We start from the raw sequence: 18,314 nt of genomic DNA, 5'->3' as shown, positions 1-18,314 counted from the left end.
CAGTCTTCGGTCACTAGTGTCTGTCAGTTTGTCGTTCTGTGGGGGCTTGCGTGTTGTTGTGATACTGGAAGCTATGCCACCAGTATTCAGATACCAGCAGGGTTACCCACAGAGGACAGGTTTCAGCTGAGCTTCCAGACTAAGACAGACTAGGAAGAAGGACTAGGGAGTCTACTTCAGAAAAGCATTAGCCAGTGAAAACCTTATGAATAGCAGCAGAACATTGTCTGTTATAGTGCTGGAAGATGAGCCCCCAGGTTGGAAGGCACTTAAAACATGACCAGGGAAGAGCTGCCTCCTCAAAGTAGAGTCGACCTTAGTTACGTGGATGGAGTAAAGCTTTCGGGACCTTCATTTGCTGATGTAGCGCAACTCAAAATGAGAAGAAACAGCTGCAAACATCCGTTAATAATCAGAACCTGGAATGGACGAAGTATGAATCTAGGAAAATTGGAAATTGTCAAAAATGAAATAGAACGCATAAACATCGATATCCTAGGCATTAGTGAGCTGAAATGGACTGGTATTGGTCATTTTGAATTGGATAATCATATAGTCTACTATGCTGGGAATGACAACTTGAAGAGGAATGGTGTTGGGTTCATTGTCAGAAAGAATGTTTCAAGATCTATGCTGAACTACAAGCTGTCAGTGATAGGATAATATCCATATGCCTACAAGGAAGAACAGTTAATACGACTATTATTCAAATTTACACATCAGCCACTAGGGCCAAAGTTGAAGAAATAGAAGATTTCTATCAGCTGCTGCAGTCTGAAATTGATCAAACATGCAATCAAGATGCATTGATAATTACTGGTGATTGGAATGTGAAAGTTGGAAACAAAGAAGAAGGATCAGTTGTTGGAAAATATGGCCTTAGTGATAGAAACAATACCGGAGATCGAATGGTAGAATTTTGCAAGACCAACGACTTCTTCGTTGCAAATACCTTCTTTCACTAACATAAACGGCGACTATACACATGGACCTTGCCAGATGAAACCCAGAAAAATCAAACTGACTGCATCTGTGGAAAGAGACAATAGAAAAGCTCAATATCATCAGTCAGAACAAAGCCAGGGGCCAACTGTGAAACGGACCATCCATTGCTCATATGCAAGTTCAAGCTGAAACTGAAGAAAATCAGAGCAAGTCCACGAGAGCCAAAATATGACCTTGAGTATATCCCACCTGAATTTAGAGACCATCTGAATTTAGGCTCCAAGATAGCTCCACAGCATTCTGAAGGTCTTCTGAATAAAGCTGGAACTCTGCTGGGATTAAGCTGTTGCTTAATTAAGCATGGCATTCAAGGCCCTACAGAATCTGGGCCCAGTCCACCTTTCTGCTCTCAGCCCCTGCTTCTCCTCTGCATACACCCCCATGTCCTTGTTACACTAACCACTCATGGCCCCAAATGTGCCAGGCCCTCTGAGCCTCCATGCCGTGGCTCATGCAGCTTCCCCCGCCTAGTGTGTCCTGCTCATCTCCATCTTGTGACATCCCAGTTGTCCTCCAAGGGTGAGCCCTAATGTCATCCTGCGGGGGGCCCTCTATCACGCATAACCCAGACAGAGCCAACCCCTCCCTCCTCTAGGAGCCCAGTGAAAGCTGCTGCTTGACCACTCCCACCCTGCATTTACCTGGGGCTGTGTCTCCTAGGGATGTTGTGACAAGGGCCTCGCAGTACCTTCCTGTATTATCCTGGCCCAGATTTTCAACAAATGTTGGTGAAGACCGTGTCCTTTATCCATCACCAGCAGAAGGGGCTGAGACGCCCTTGCTCCACAGTGAATCCTGAGAACCTTAGAGGAAGCCCGAGGCCAGGGGTCCTGATGGAAAGCTGAGCCCTTGGTTCCAGTTCTGGCTCTGCCCCCCACCCACCCCCCAGCTCTCTGCTGTTTCCGTGCCCCTGCACAGTGATGGTAATGATCCCAATGGCTAATATTTATAGGGCAGCTGCCACGTGCCAGGTGCCACTGTAAGCGGGTTTCACGGGCTAACTTATTTCATTTTATGGACTGAAGGCTGAACCATCTATTAGATGGAATCCCTCTCTAGTTACATTTGGTCTGGGAGCACTTATGGATCACCTCCCATGGCACTGCCATTTTACAGGTGAGGAAACGGAGACTCCGAAGTGAAATGACTGCTCGGGGTGACTCGCCTGGTGGCAGAGCTGGCTGGTGACAGGCCTGGCTGGTGGCAGGGCTAGCTGGTGACAGGGCTGGCTAGAGGCAGGGCTCCTAGCTCTCTGGAAGCTGAGCTTTCTCCTACATGACACTGCTTCTGTATGACAGCAAGTAGCCTGGGTACTGGCCAGAGCCACACTCGTCTGAGCAAAATGTGCTACGAAGCTTCAACAGAGAAACAAAACTCAGGTATCGGCACAACCGGATTCACAGCAACCCTATCGGACAGAGTAGGACTGCCCCCATAGGGTTTCCAAGGCTGTAATTATTATGAAAGCAGACTGCCACATCTTTTTCCCACGGAGCTGCTAGTGGGTTCAAACTGTTGATCATTTGGCTAGCAACCAAGCTCTTTAACCACTGTGCCACCAGGGCTCCTTACTTAATTCATGCCCAACTTAAAAGTTAAATGATTCTTTTGAAATTTGGTTTAATGTCCTTACTTCTTGGCAAGGATTGCCATCACATAAGATAATTTCTCTAACAGTGCTAAGAGTGGTGCCAATAGAGATTTAGGGTAGAAACAACTTCTCATCCTCAGCTCTAGAAGTGCTTATGACTGCAAATGTGATCCTGGCGCAGCGGAGCAGGCTCCTCTGCACTGTGCCAAGGTTCTGGTTAAGGCTGCAACCACGTGGCTTCAAGGGCATGGCAGCCTTGGCCTGCTGATATACATCCATCATAAGTTTCTGTTGGGAGAATGGTCTGTCATGCGGCCTCGCAACCCTCACCTGGATGGCCTAATCAGCGTGTTGGGCCTGGGACAGTCTGTGATAACGGAGGCTGGCAACTGAGCTGCTCTCTGTCCCAGTTTTTTCTTCTTCCCTGTCAGGGAAACTCCTTCCCTGTTCTGGGTACACAGTAAGCCTTCTTTGTACTGCTCATGCATGTGTGTGATTTGGCACCTGGCCAACCCCACTGCTGTATGTTTCCGGTGGGAGGTAACAGGGTCCTTCTCCTGCAGCACAACCTGCTGGCCATGGGGTACTGATACCCACTAATAAAGCTGTCTCTCTTCTATGTGAGTAAAGCATTATTCCAACTAGAGCACGTGTACGTCATGTCTTTCTTAGTGGCCTCGGACCTTGGCTTGATGATTTGTTAAAAGTAGGTCTCAATTCAGAGTTTATTTCCCAAGAGACAGCCTAGTAACAAGGAAAAAGCACTGAACCTGAAGTCAAAACTCCTGCCATTTATACAGTGACGTTTGGGGAAGTCGCTTACTGTGGCTGTCTCTGACTTGGCCTAAGGAAAATTCTAATATCAGCTTGTTCTAAAATTAATTCTACTGTCCCTGCCTAGCTGGGGTTGCTGTGAAGCTCCAAGGAAACGTTAAGGGAAGTGGAGTCGGTAAGCACTCGTTTTTCTTCTTTAAGGAGGGTACTATGTTTGGAGATCATATTCCAGAAATGTTTCCTCATTGCGCCCCAGAGAAGGGAAGTAACTTAGCCAGAATCCACAGCGCAGTGTGGACATGACAAAGCCTTGCAAGTCTCCCCTCCCCGGCTTTGTACCCTTTACCCAAACTGGTTTAGGATTACATTCGTTCCTTTCGCCTTACACTAGGAACCTGTAGACATTTTTAATAGACGTCCATAAGTTAATTTAAGTCTTAAAACTTTTAACTGAAGTCTAGCAGTATATCAGAATAATATTTATTGAATGCTTCATTGGTGCCAAGCCCTTGATACATAATGCCACCTGACCCTTACAACAGCCCTGCAGAGCTGTATTATCACCACCCACACAATTCCACCTGCTGAGAACTTGAGGGTCAAGAAAGTCAAGCAACGTGCCCAAGATCATACAGGTGGAAAGTTGCAGGGGAAGATTCAAACTCCAGTTCACCCAACTCTAAATCCGAAGAAAATCACAAAATTGGAGGAAAAGGACAAAAAAGCAATAAATGCGATTTTAGCATGGTGTTCACTGAGGCTATTTCAGAAAAGTGCATAGGACATGCACACTTTGTCAACAGGCAATAATTGCCATATTAGGGAAATAACAATCCTCTTTTTCCTGTTCTAAGGTTTAAAAAAGCAAACGCTTAAGGGTCACAAGGGCGCTGGGTATCAGGTGCTTCCATAGCGGCAAATCCGCATACTCTGCCCACAGGCACAGGTACAGGGATGGTGAGTCCAGGCTAACAGCGACCTGGCTGCTCAGCGACCCTTCCCCTCACCTTTTCCCCGCTACTTTCCTCTATAGCACTAGTTTTTTTTTTTTTTTTCCCATTCTGAGGTGATGCCTTTACCAAAAACTAAAAACATAGCGACCCTAGAGGACAGAGTAGAACTGCCCCAGGGTTTCCAAGGAGCGCCTGGTGGATTTGAAATGCCAACCTTTTGGGTAGCAGCTGTGGCTCTTAACCACTACACCACTACCTGGACTCTAAAATTTTGCCACTTCAAAGTGTATAAAAATAAATGCAAGTTCAAATTCCTACCTGAAACACTGGTGCAGGTTCGCTATGCACCCTCAGCTTTCTTTAACTATCACCCCTGATTTCCTATAGCTGCATCCGCCACCCTGCCACCCTGCCTCTCCCCTGCCACCCTGTGCCTCCCACTCTCCCCTCTCGGCACGCGGGGTGCTAGCAAGACCGGGGTGGTGGCACCCGGCGAGGCCCGAGAGCTGCGAAGACCCGGGGCGCCAGGCGCATTGTGAAGTGGCCTGAGCGTCACAGGCGACCCGGGTCCTCGGGATCGGAGGGCGGGGCGGGTCCCCACAGCCCCCCCGGAGGCCCCGGGACCCCCGGGCAGACGCTGGGCGCACCCGGTGGCAGCATGGCGGGCCTCGGCCGCTTCTCCCCGCGGCCCTACAGGGACCTCTGGGACCCCCCGCCGCCCAGCCGGGAGCGCGCGTCCTCGGCTCGGCCCGGCGGGCGTGGGCCCCGGTCCGAGCCGACCCTGTGCGCCTGGGCCAGGGCCCCGGGGGCGGGGAGCGAGGCGACGTCGCCCTGGCAGTCCCTGCCCCTGCGCTACTCGCCCACGCCGTGGCCTCGGAGGCGCTGCTACCCCGAGTCGCCGTGGGAAAGCCGCAGCCTGACCGACGTGGCCCGGAGGTCCCCGGACGGCGCCAGGAAGCAGCGGCCCCGCAGCCGGCGCCTGGGAAATGTCTGGGGGGAGGCAGGGGCCGAGCCCCAGCGGCTGGGAGGCGGCAGGCCCAGTCTGATCTGGCAGCCGTTGCAACACCACCAGCCTCAGCCCTGGCAGCACTACCTTGCGACCCAGGGAGACTCGCCCCCGCCGAGCCCTCGGGGAGCTTACACTCCCTCGAGTGGAACTGTTGGGGTAGAAAAGGTACAGAATGGAAACCAGTGGGCAGTGCCGGTCCGTCGAGCTCTAGGTTGCTGGTCCCTTTCCTCAATTCCCACAGAGAAGTCTTCTGTACTTTCCAAAGGGAGTACACAATCAGCCTGTGTGTCCTCGCCGGATAGGGACAGGAATGAGCTGATGGAGTCGCTAGCCAGCCAGCACTCCCAGCTGGAGGGCAGTTCAGGGCCGGTGTCCAGCCGGGAGCTTCAGAGCCAGCACACCCAGCTCCTCAAGAACAAGCTGGCAGAGGTGGTGATCTCTTCCAGGGACCAGAAGATTGTGGCCCTGGTGCTGGCCCGGCTCCAGAAGGCCCAGAAGATGCGGGAGCTGCAGCAGCAGGCGGCTGTGGCCTGGGAGGAGCTGAAGCGCTCAGACCAGAAGGTCCAGATGACCCTGGAGAGAGAGCGCAGGCTGCTGCTGCGGCACAGCCAACATCAGTGGCAGCTGGAGAAAGAGCAGCCCAAGGCTCATCAATGCCAGGGGCAGCGTGTCCAGCGGGACAGCCAGGTGAAGAACAAGATCCAGAAGGAGACCCCATGCAAGAGGAAATTGGAGAGCCAGGAGAACCAGTGCCACGGAAAGCCGGAGAGGACCCGTCCCCAGGCAGAGCACAGGAAGCAGTACCAGGTACAGCAGTTGAAGGAGCAGGAGAAGGTACAGGAGCACAACAGCCCACAGCTGCAGAAGAGGCCTGAGCAGGATTGTCACAAGAGGTACCTGCGCACCATGGAGTACCTGAAGAAGGCCCGGGAGACCAACCTTACCTCTATGGTCAATCACCAGGCCCGAAAGGTCCTGATGGACTGCCAGGCCAAGGCCGAGGAGCTCCTCAGGAAACTGTCCCTGGAGCAGAGGTCCCAGCAGTCCCATGAGACCCACCAGTGCCTGGTTAAGGAGCGTCACCGAGAGCTGAGGGAGAAGGCCCAGAAGGAGGACAAGCAGCTCCAGCAGGTCACATGGCGTGCTGGAGAGTCAGAGGAGCAGAGGAAGATACATAAGAGGATGCCGATGGAGCTGGCCGACCAAAAGATCCAGCAGGTCGGGACTAACGCCCACAAGAACATCAAAGACAAGGCGAAGCACGTTGGGGATCTCAACATTCTGTGCGAAAAGAATCATCACATCCTGAAGCTGAGAGCCGAGAAGGAGGAAAAATGCCACATTGAGGGCATCAAGGAGGCCATTAAGAAAAAGCTTCAGAGGATGGAACAGGTCTCTCGGGAGAAAGCAGCAGCCCTCGAGGATTTCCAGAAGGTCTCCAGGGCTTCTTCACAAATGAAAGACAACACGAGAGCCCTTCACAAGAGCTCCTTTGATCAGATGGCAGGGGAGGCCCAGCTCCGTGACAGTCAGCAGAGAGGGAGCTACTGAGGGCCCAAGGACAAGCCCATGTGGCGAGAAAGAGATGTGGAAATGTGATTCATTTTATAATCTGATTATAACTGAGCATTGATTAAAAAAGCATATAAAATCGCTGCAATTTTCTCTTATGAACTAGTTTATTGATTCACTTGGGATAGTTTAGAGGGTTGGGGATAGGAATTGGAGAATTTTAAGAAAATTACATGGCATCATGAATTTTTTATTTGAATAGGAAATATTCCCTTAGCTTTCTAGTATTATAAAAACACACCAGACACACCTTGGAGGAACCAGAAAAACCTACAGTGGGGAGGATAGAGGCTTGTGTAATGTTTTCATAAGTCTTCTCCTCTCACGTAAGGTACAGAAGGGTGAACTACCAGTCACAAGAAATCGCAGAGATAAAAAGGTGGGAGGGTTCTGTGAACAAGTAGGTTTGAGAACCCTGCATGGGACATCCCCTTTGGGATACACGTTAAGGTTTTAAAGGCTCTAAGAAGGCCCGCAGAAGAAGAATTATTTGTTTAACCTAGTGTTTTTTGCAAACTATGGGACCCTTTTTTTCCCCCTCAGATTATTCCATGGAATTGGTGTTCTGCAGAATGTGTTTTTGCCGCTGATACTCTATAGTTGCTCCCAGATAGTGAACGGCTTTGGCCGAACCTGCCTGTATGGATACCAAGTGTTGATAATTCTAGCATCTTGGCATTACTGCTCAACCAAAGCTGTGCTGTCTTAGTCATCTAGTGCTGTTGTAACAGAAATACCACAAGTAGGTGGCCTTAACAAACAGAAGTTTATTTTCTCACAGTTCAGGAGGCTAGAAGTCCAAATTCAGGACACTGGCCCTAGGGGAAGGCTTTCTTTCTGTTGGTTCCAGGGGAAGGTCCTTGTCTCTTTTGAGCTTCTGCTCCTGGGTGATCTTCATATGGCTTGGCATCTCTCTTCTCCTATCTCTGCTTGCTTAATCTGCTCCTTTTATGTTTTGTGAGAGATTGACTCAAGACACACCCTACACTAACCCTGCCTTATTAACATAACAAAAACAACTCATCCCCAAAAGGGAATATAACTGCAGGCATAGACATTAGGATTTACAACACATGTTTTTGGGGGACATAATTCAATCCATACCATGATCCAAGAGCTTACTGGAACCTATTTGGCCTGATTTTCTTTTTTGGTACTAGCCAGTATTATGGAGCAAAATTCTATTGGAATTCTTCCCCTCTAATTCTCCTCCTTTGAAGGAGTTCTGTAATGTCATTCTGTCTGCCCACATTGTGTCTAATTAACCTAAGCAGGCTCTGAATGAATGACTAAGCATGATTCAGTAACATGACATTTTTAAAATAAGGAACCTGAGGCTAAGTAGAAATTAACCCATCACATCTCAAAGTCTCTGTAAAAAAATATTCTCAATGTTTTCTTAATGTAACATTTGTCTTGAAAAAAAAAAAAAAAAGACAGGGAAAGAGAGGAAAATCAAAAGAATATACCTCATTGGAAGACTTCTGTCTTATTAACATTAGTTTTGAAATGAAATTAACCTGGCAAGGGACTTGATAGGGAATTTTGTGCAGAGGTCAGTTAAGCTTTATTTCTCATCTTGTATATGGAAACTGACCCTTTTCTCTATTCTGTTTTCTTCCCCTGGCCTAGCTCCCTCATATCTGCTGCCTCCAAAGAGTCATACTCAAGCCCTTACTCCTTTGCTCTCTGAGAAAATCTTATTCTTTTCTCCTCACTCACATTAATCCTGTGCTCTAGCCAAATGCTATGTGCATTCCAGGCATTCTAGGGTAGTGTTTAAAAGGTTTCAGACAGACCTAGGCGTGAGCCCTAACTCAATATAATTGTGTGGCTTTAAGGAAGTTACCTCCCTCAGTCTCAGTTTCCTCATCTTTAAAATAGAATAATTGTAGTACAAAGGGATATTATGAGGGATGATTAAAATAATCCATGTGAAGTTCTTGGCCTAGTGCCCAGAACCTAATACACACCCTGTGGTTTTTATTATTATTAACAATACTAACCTTGCACCTTTGTTGATTCTACTCTCCTGCTTTGATGCCTCCTCACCAGCTGCCTCCTCTCTTCCAAGTGTGATTTTACTGAGCTTAGTTCACATTCTGCCTCTTCCGTGAAATATGGGACCTCCCTGTCCGTTCCATCTTGACATCGCCCTTCTATGACAAGCTGCACTGATCATGGAGCTTCTAGCAGTTGCTGCTTTGTCTGGCATATTCTTTTTGCAATCCACATCTTGGCTTCCTAGCTAAATTGTATGCTACGTGAGACTAGGGTCATTATCTTAAACCCTACTCAATACGATAGTTGGCATATAGTCAAAAGCTATTAAGATGTTTTGCTCACACCTACCTATCTCACGCCTTTCACCGTGCTCATTACTCTTTGCTCTAAGAAATAGACTTTCATTCTTTGATCCAATTCATTGTAAATATCAGTAGTATAAATATTCAATAAAAAATAAAACTGATGGAAAGTGGACTAGACATACTATTCCTAGTCCTCCCCTAAGTATAACTAAAAATCCTGAACATTATATATAAAACTAACTTAGGAAAACTCTGAAATGTGTAGAGAAGACAGACCAGCTAAGGACCTTGGGACTGAAAGAACAACATGGTGGTGCATTTCCTGAGTTTTCTTTTTTGCTTCATATATCCCAGAACGGAACAGAAGAAACCAGCAAACAGGAAACGCCAGTGGGCATAGATAAAAAACAAACAAACAAAAAACCAAAGCCTGCTTTCTATAGCCAAAAGACAGAAAAGGAGCATTCTAACAAGATAAAACATTTTTAGAAAATAATCATTGTACTCCAGCCAAACACCACAGGAAAAAAGTGTCTCCACCCTCACCCATGCCAGAACAAAGCTTTTACACTTGCCAGGTTCTAATAAGGGGCCCTCTCCCCCCTCCCCCACCTCCTGTCTCCCTACTGGGGTGATACCATAAAAGGCTGAGTAGGGAGCTGGGACTCTCACCGCTGCTGTCTCTTCCCCCACAGGGTCAACAGGGTCCACATGGGGAGCAGCAGTGAGGCATTCCTACCCCTAACAGCCAGTGAGATATCAGTGGAGGACTAGTGGGGAGTTGGAACTCCCACTCTCACCCAGCAGTAACAAAGAGCACCCCACCTCAGATGCCAGTGGAGGCTGAGTGGGGAACATGGACTTCTACCTTCACCTTGCAGTAATAAGGCAGCGTCCCTTCTTTCCCCATCAGAGCGGTGTCAAAAAAGCCCAGGTAAAATAAGTTTAAATAAGATTCAGGGTCTCATAATACTCAAAATGTCCATATTTCAATCTAAAATCACTCACCGTACCAAGGAACAGGGAAATTTCAGACTGAATGAAAAAAAGAAAAAGAATAGAAGTCAACACCAAGATTGCAGATATTTTTTATCTGAAAAAGATTTTAAAGAAGCTATGATAAAATGCTTCTATGAGCAATTATGAACACATTTCAATTTTTTTTTAAAAGAAAGTCTCAGCAAAGAAATGAAACATATAAAAAAGATCCAGAGGGAAAATTTAGAACTGATAGGTGCAATAAAATAAAAGGCTGGGTGGATGGACTCATCAGCAGAATGGAGAGAACAGGGTAAAGGAAAGAATTAGTGAATTGGAAGGTAGAACAATATAAATTATCCAATCTTAAAAACAGGGAAAAAATGAGCAGAGCCTCAGGAACGTGTGGGACCATACAAAAAATCTAACATTTATGTCACTAGAGTTTCAAAAAGACAGGAGAGAGAGGAGTGTTAAAAAAAAAAAAAAGTACTCAAAGGAATAATGGCTGAAAACTTTCCAAGTTTGACAAGAGACATAAACCTACACATTGAAGAAGCTGAGGAAACACCAAACAAGGTAAACCCAAAGAAATCCACTCCAAGAGACATCATAATTAAACCTCAAAAACTCAAAACAAAGAAAAAGTATTGAAAGCAGTCAGGGAGAGATGACACCATAGCTAATGAAAAACAATGAGAATGACAGCAGATTTCTCATCATAAACCATGGAGGACAGAAGAAAGTGGCACAGTATTTCTTAACTCCTAAAATAAAAGTTTCAACCCAGATTCCTATACCTAATGAAAATATTCCGCAGGAATGAAGGGAAAATCAAGACATTATCTTTCAGAAGACAGAAAACTAAGAATTTGTGACTAGCAGACCTACCCTAAAAGAATGGCTAAAGGAAGTTTTCTTGACAGAAAGGGAACAATAAAAGGAACATCAAGAAGGAAGAAAGAACACAGTAAGCAAAACTGTGGGTCAATGCAATAGACTTTCCTTCTCCTCTTGAGTTCTCTAAGTTATGTTTAACACGTGAAGCAGAAATTATAACGCTGTCTGATGTGGTGCTAAACGTATGTAAAAGAAATATTTAAGATGATTATACTGTAAATAGAGGAGGGTAAAGGGAAGTAAGGTTTCTATACTTTACTCAAACTGGTAAAACAACACCAGTAGACTGTGACAGGTTCTCTCTCCCTCTCTTTCTCTTTATACATATAATGTATTATCTACAGCAGCCACTAGGAAAGCTATACAGAGAGATACACTCAAAAACACTATAGATAAATAAAAGTGGAATTTTAAAAAATATTTATGTAACCCACAGGAAGTCAGGAAAATGAAAACAGAAATAGAATCTAGAAAACAAAAACTGAAATGTCAGACTTAAGCCCTATCATCAATAATTACATTAAATGTAAGAGACCTAAATACACAAAAGACAGAGATTGGTAGAGTGGATTGAAAAACACGACCCAACTAAATGTTGTCTACAAGAAACTCACTTCAAATATAACTACATAGTCAAACTAAAAGTAATAGATCGGAAGATTTAACATAGTAAACACGTTGTGGTAGTTTTTTGAGGAATTCGTCCATTTCACTTAAACTGTAAAATGTACGTGTGTAAAGTTGTTTGTGGTATTCCCTTACTAACCATTTCATGTCTGCAGACTCTGTAGTGAGATCCCCTTTCATTCCTGATATTGGATTTGCCTGTTCTGGACATTTCCTGCAAATAGAATTATATAATAAATGGCCTTTTATGTCTGGCTACTTTCACTTAGCATAATGTTTCTAAGCCTCATCCATGTTGTAGCATGTAGCAGAGCTTTATTTCCTTTTATGATTGAATGATATTCCATTTTATGCATATACCACATTTTGTTTATCCAGTCACCCATTGATGGACATTTGGGTTGTTTCCAGTTTTTGCGTATTATGAATTATGCTGCTCTCCAACTGGTTTTTGATAAAGGTGCAAAAGAAATTCAGCAAAGGAAAGACAGTCTTTTCAACATATGATGCTGGAGCAAGTGGGTAGCCATGGGCCAAAAAAAAAAAAAAAATCCACCTCAACCTAAGTCTCACACCTTATACAAAAATTAACTCAAAATGGATCGTAAACATAAAACTATAAGCTCTTACATAAAAAAAAAAAAAGATCATTGAAGAAAATCTTCAAGATCTAGGGCTGAGTAAAGAGTTCTCAGACTTGACACCAAAAGCACAATCCTTAAAAGGAAAATCGATAAATTAGACTTACTCAAAATTAGAAACTTTTGCTCTGGGGAAGGCCTTGCTAAAAGGATTAAAAGATAAGCTACAGAGTGGGATACAATATTTGCAAACTATATATCCAACAAAGGACTAGTATCTAGAATATATAAAGAACTTTCAAAACTCAACAGTGAAAATGTAAACAATTCAATTAGAAAATGAGCAAAATATGTGAAGAGACATTTTACCAAAGAGGATATACAAAGGGAAAACAAGCACATTAAAAGATGTTCAACATCATTAGCTGTAGAGAAATGCAAATTAAAAACGTGAGTTATCATTACTCACCTATCAGAATGGCTAAAATAAAAAATGATAGTATCAAATGCTGACAAAGGTGAAGAGAAACTGGACCACTCACACAATGCTGGTGGAAACATAAAATGGTAAAGCCACTCTGAGAAACAGTTTACCAGCCTCTTAAAAAACTAAACTTGCAACTACCATACAACCCAGTGATTGCAATCCTGGGCATTTATCTCCAAGAAATGAGAATTTATGTTCACACAAAAACCTGTACATGAATACTGTATTTTTATGCAAGTAACATGCACCTTCTACATTTCTTTGCCAACAGTTCCCTCCCCCCTCCAAGGTATTTTTGTAAGCACTGCTAAAAAAATTGGCATATCAGTGTGTATTTATAGTAACTTTATTTGTAATAGCCAAAAACTGGAAACAGCCTACATGTCTTTCAATGAGCAAATGGTTAAGCAAACTATGGTACATCTTTACCGTAAGATACCACTCAGAAACAAGAAGAAAACTATTGATACTTCCAACAACTTGGATGAATCTCTAGAGAAATATTCTTTGTGAAGAAAAGCCAATTCCAAAGGGTTACACAGTGTGTAATTCTATTTATGTAACATTCTTCAATGATAAAATTGAAGAAATGGAGAATGGATTAGTGGTTACCAAGAGGGAAGGAGGGACGTGGGTGTGGCTATAAGAGGGCAACATGAGGGAATCCTTGTAGTACTGGAAATATTCTGTATCTTGACTGTATCAATGTCAATATCCTGGCTGTGATATTGTACTAGAGTTTCCCAAGGTGCTATTGCTGGGGAAATTGGATAAACTTATGTAGGGTCTCTATCATTTCGTACAATTGCACGTGAATCTACAATTACCTTAAAGTAAAAGTTTAATTAAAAACAAGACAAAATAAAACTGGCATTAGGAAAACTGTACACTATATATATATATATAGCCATTGCCATCGAGTCAATTCCGACTCATGGAGACCCTATAGGACAGAGTAGAACTGTCCCATAGGGTTTCCAAGGAGTGCCTGGTGGATTTGAACTGCCAACCCTTTGGTTAGCAGCTGTAGCTTTTAACCACTATACCACCAGGGGTTCCATATTTAACATATATATACACGTATATTAAAGCTAGCTGAAAAAAAATGACATTTTTGGCAATAATGAGAATTTTTGGATTTGGTAGAAATTTGTTAGGGCAAAGTAAACGCAGCAATGACTAAGACTGCAAATAATAACGTTTGTTACTGACTAAAACTGAATGATGGAGCCACGTTTTCTTTACAGCATTTACATCCACAGAATCTGACCCTGGAAAATTGAACTTGGCAGAAATAGTTGCCCTAAAGGAAAGCCCGCAATGGCTGAGGCTGTAACTGGTCAAATCTGATATTGCCAAAAACACTGATATATAAATGAAAATTATCCCAATGCAAAGAATTTTGTAAACAAAAATAGAAAAAATTGGAAGCAGTGACTATACTACGTAGAAAACATCATGGAATTGATTGGTTTAAAGGAGTTTGTGTTGGAAAATACTTTCTCAATGAAAATCCATTCGTTTTGGTATTGTGATTGAAACATTTGTATTTAATTACCCCTCAGATGAAAACTATGGGATCAAAATATCCTGTCATCCAACAGTCAAAACCAAAGAACCAAACCCATTGCTATTGGGTCAATTCTAACTCATAGCGACCCTACAGGACAGGATAGAGCTGCCCCATAGAGTTTCCAAGGCTGTAAATCTTTATAGAGCTGACTGTCACATCTTTCTCCCACAGAGTGGCTGGTGGGTTTGAACCATCGACCTTTTGGTTACCAGCCAAGCTCTTAACCACTGCACCACCAGGGCTCCTTACCTAATAACCAAACCTTATCAAATGCTTATTACGTGCTAGGCTCTTGACACACACAAAAACACCTGTTGTCGTCAGGTCGATTCTGACACATAGCGACCCTAGAGGACAAAGTAAAATTGCCCCGTAGGGTTTCCAAGGAGCTGCTGGTGAATTTGAACTGCTGACCTTTTGGTTACCAGCTGTATCACTTAACCACTGGGCCACTAGGGTCCCACACAGTAGGCTCTTTTACGTTCATTTATCTCCTTTGATTTTTACAACCTCGCTGTGGCATAAGTATTATTATTGTATTTCACAGATGAGGTTTAGCAAGGTCAAGAAAAATTTCCAAGATGCTGCTGCTAGTGAGTTGTAGAACTGGGATTTAAATCCAGGTCTTTCTGACCTCCTAGTCCATGCTGTTCCCATACATTACACGGCTTTTCAATGATAAAGAGGAAAAAGAGGAAGGGGTGGTTACGATGCAGACTCTGTAGCCAGACCGTCCATGTTCAAATCCAAGCTCTATCACTTAATTAATGAGTGACCTTTGGCAAGGTTCTTAACCCATCTATGCATCAGTTTCTTTATCCAAATAAAAGAAATAGAGTATGTATTTCACAAGGTTGGGATGCTTAGATGGATTCATACATCTCGGGAGCTTAGAGCAGAGCTTAACACATGACAAGAACTCTGGGTTAGCTTTTATTATGTAATATTTTCTTCAGTATATTAAAAAAAAAAAAAACCTCATTGCCATTGAGTTGATTCCAACTCATAGTGACCCTATAACACTGGACACATTTTTATTTTTAAAAATCTGATTTGCACATAGACTTTGGAGAAATGGACGGCAAAGTAATCTGACTCTTGTCCACAATTAAAACACATGTGCCTTTTATGGTACAATTTCAGAGACTGAAAATGGCCGTAGTTGCAGACTCCAGGACCTTTAAAGAAGTTACCGTTGACTCTAGGCGACCTAAGTGTCTCTCCACTGACCGCGTCGTTGAGTTCGTTCCACACCAGGCCGCCTTTATCACCGTTCTTGCTCCATCCTGATTCTGTAACAATTCTGCACTGAGGGACGAAAATGCTGACTTGGCTGTATGTTCTTGAGCATTAAGCCTTCTTGGGTTGGGAATAACACTGTAATGGCCTGGAGCATTATTCTCCTTTTTGTGTATCTTGCATAATCAAGAGTCTTTCAGTAATGGGCTTAAAAAAATTTTTTTTCGAGACACAAAACACTTTCCAATTAATTTTGTCGTTTTCAAAAACCAGAAAGTTCTGGGTGTTTTCCAATTCCATGTCTAGTGACAGCCAGCAGCATTTCCTTCCGCATAGCACTTGAATCTGGAAAAGCTTTATTTCCAGTTAGATTTTTCTGTCCCTCAAATGGAGTTATTGTTTCACTTTGATGTTGCAGGTGTTCTAACTCAAAGGAAGGAGGTAGGCGTCAGATTTACTAGCAAGTTTACATTTTTGAGGTTAAGTAGAGGTGAGCCAACCCTCAAAAGGGAAGGGGCGCTCCAAAACATGCTGTATCTTATTTTCTCCATTAGCCTAATGGTGGCTTCCTTTGGGTAGATGATGCTAATTGCTCAAGGCCATGCTGCTTCCATTGCCTAAAAAGGGCAAAGGGGTAGAAGGTTTAGGTTCCTGCTGTGGCACAGTGAGGAGCCCTCCTGCAGCTGTCATACTGCCAGTGATTAACACACCTTCTTTTCATCATTTTGTAAATATCTTCTTGGGCTCCACTCAGAAACCGGCTCATGTGTTGATCGAGGCTACAGATCGGCTGTATCCTTGTGGCATGGAGAAGAGTCATCAAAAGCTTAGGCTTATGTGCTTCTCATTTGCAATTCAAGAAGAAGAGAGACTTCTTTGCCTCCAGTATGGAAAATTCCAGGAAACGACTTGAATTGGGCCAATTTGGGCCACAAGTCCATCCTTGAGCCCGTCTCTGTGTCCAGTATAGTCTACAGCATTATACTTGGCCCAGACTGCAAGTCAGGCCTTTTGAAACCGTTACCAAAATGGGCTAGAGTGGGTGAGAGTGCTCTTGGGATGGCAAATAGAAGAAAGGACACTGGGGTAGTTCATGGAACTCACTGGGGAGGCAGCCAAAGAACAATCACAAGATGAGAAAGTATGTGGCACAAACAATAATTAACATTTATGTAGAGTTGCTTTAATGTCAGTGAAAGACCACCATGGCACGTGAAAATCACCGTTAACCCCGATTCTCACACCTTGTCCCTCTGTTATTGATGTAAAACAGCCCCAGACTCCTCCTTCCTGCAGTGTGGCAGACTAGCTATCTAGAGAGCTCTGCTGCTTTAGAACAACTGTATTCTTCATAAAATGCAATTTCTTTGCATTGGTGGTGTTATGGATTTAATTGTGTACCCCAAAAATATGTGTTGAAAATTCTGTTTCCTGTAGTGGTTCAATTTCCATTTGGGAATGGGCTTTCTTTGTGGAGTGCAATGGATCTCTTTTATGTCACCTTCTTGCCATGGTCTTGTAACTGCTACCAAAAAAATTGGGTGAGACTATGCAAATAAGGTGCCTGTGACCCACCAAGGGGATCTGCTATCTTGCTAATAATGCAAATAAGGTGCATGGCACCCTTGTGGGGGTGGAAACAGGCTAATAAGGTGTATGGAACCCTAACAAGATGTTGCCATGCCACTAGGCTTAAAATGAGCTATCCCAGAGGTGGAAAGGGGGGACCTCACTAGCACCAAGAAGAAAAGCCTGGAGTAGAGCACCTCCTTTGGACCCAGGGTCCCTGCCCTAAGAACCTCCTACACCAGGAGACAGAGAGTGAACTGTAACACTGGAGACAGCACAAGATAGCAAGAAATGGTGGCAGAGAAACAGTGGCAGCAGAACCAGGAGACCAGGTGGAGATGGTGCAGGGCGCTTTCTGGACCACAGAGTGAAGCAGGCTTCCCAGCCTATGGGGCGAGGAGGCTACAGTGAATGCTGACCCACGGAGTGAGAAAGCTGAGTGCCTTCGGGCAGGAGGCTTCCTGGTGGAGTGGGGTGTCTCCAGGCACTTAGCAGAGCTAGGCTTGCAGGGCCACAGAGAGGTGACACCTTTAGGCTGAGGCTTACTGGTGGAGTGGGGTGCCTCTGGGCACTTACTGACACAGCTAAAGAGCTTCGTAATGCCTGCCCACGCAGGGCACAGGCCAGGCCAAGGGACTGAAGGCCAGAGAGAGGCCTGCCTGCAGGCATGGCTGAGAAGCTGTCCTGATTGGAAGAACTGTATCCTGAGTCATTCCTAATCCCGAATTATAACCTGTTACTTCCCTAATAAGCCCCAAAATCGAAAGTATTGTCTGTGAGTTCTGTGTGTCCGTTTCAATGAATCTTTGAACCCAGCAAAGAAGTAGAGAGCGCGGTAGGAGAGACAGCTGGTGTGAGAAATGGTAGAAAGATTGGAGAGAGAAGGTGTGTCTAACCTCCGCCTCATAGGAATCAGCCTTGGGTTCTTGATGCTGACAGTGACTGTCACTCCTCGTGAAGTTAGAGGAGGTCAGGCACTCCCCAACAAGCCATTTTAATACTTTGTTGTGTTAATGAGACAGTATTCCTGTAGGATGTGTCTTTTGAGATATAAAAGGAGCAGATTAAGCAAGGGAGCAGAGATGAGGCAAGATAGATGCCATGTCACATGAAGATCACCAAGAAATCAAGAAACAGAAGCTGAAGA

The 18,314-nt window shown here is 44.4% G+C and overlaps 1 protein-coding gene across 1 annotated transcript; it reads left to right on the top strand.

Annotated features, from left to right (window-relative positions):
• The first annotated feature begins 4,981 nt into the window (after positions 1 to 4,981).
• CCDC185 (coiled-coil domain containing 185) lies at positions 4,982 to 7,684 on the top strand. The gene has a single exon (XM_003411035.3). The coding sequence runs from the start codon at positions 4,982 to 4,984 to the stop codon at positions 6,881 to 6,883; it is 1,902 nt and encodes a 633-aa protein (XP_003411083.1). The 3' UTR covers positions 6,884 to 7,684.
• The last annotated feature ends 10,630 nt before the right edge of the window (positions 7,685 to 18,314 follow it).

The sequence above is a fragment of the Loxodonta africana genome, chromosome 25 (assembly GCF_030014295.1).
Source record: "Loxodonta africana isolate mLoxAfr1 chromosome 25, mLoxAfr1.hap2, whole genome shotgun sequence".
Lineage (NCBI taxonomy): Eukaryota > Metazoa > Chordata > Mammalia > Proboscidea > Elephantidae > Loxodonta > Loxodonta africana.
This window is presented reverse-complemented; position numbering and strand designations above follow the sequence as displayed.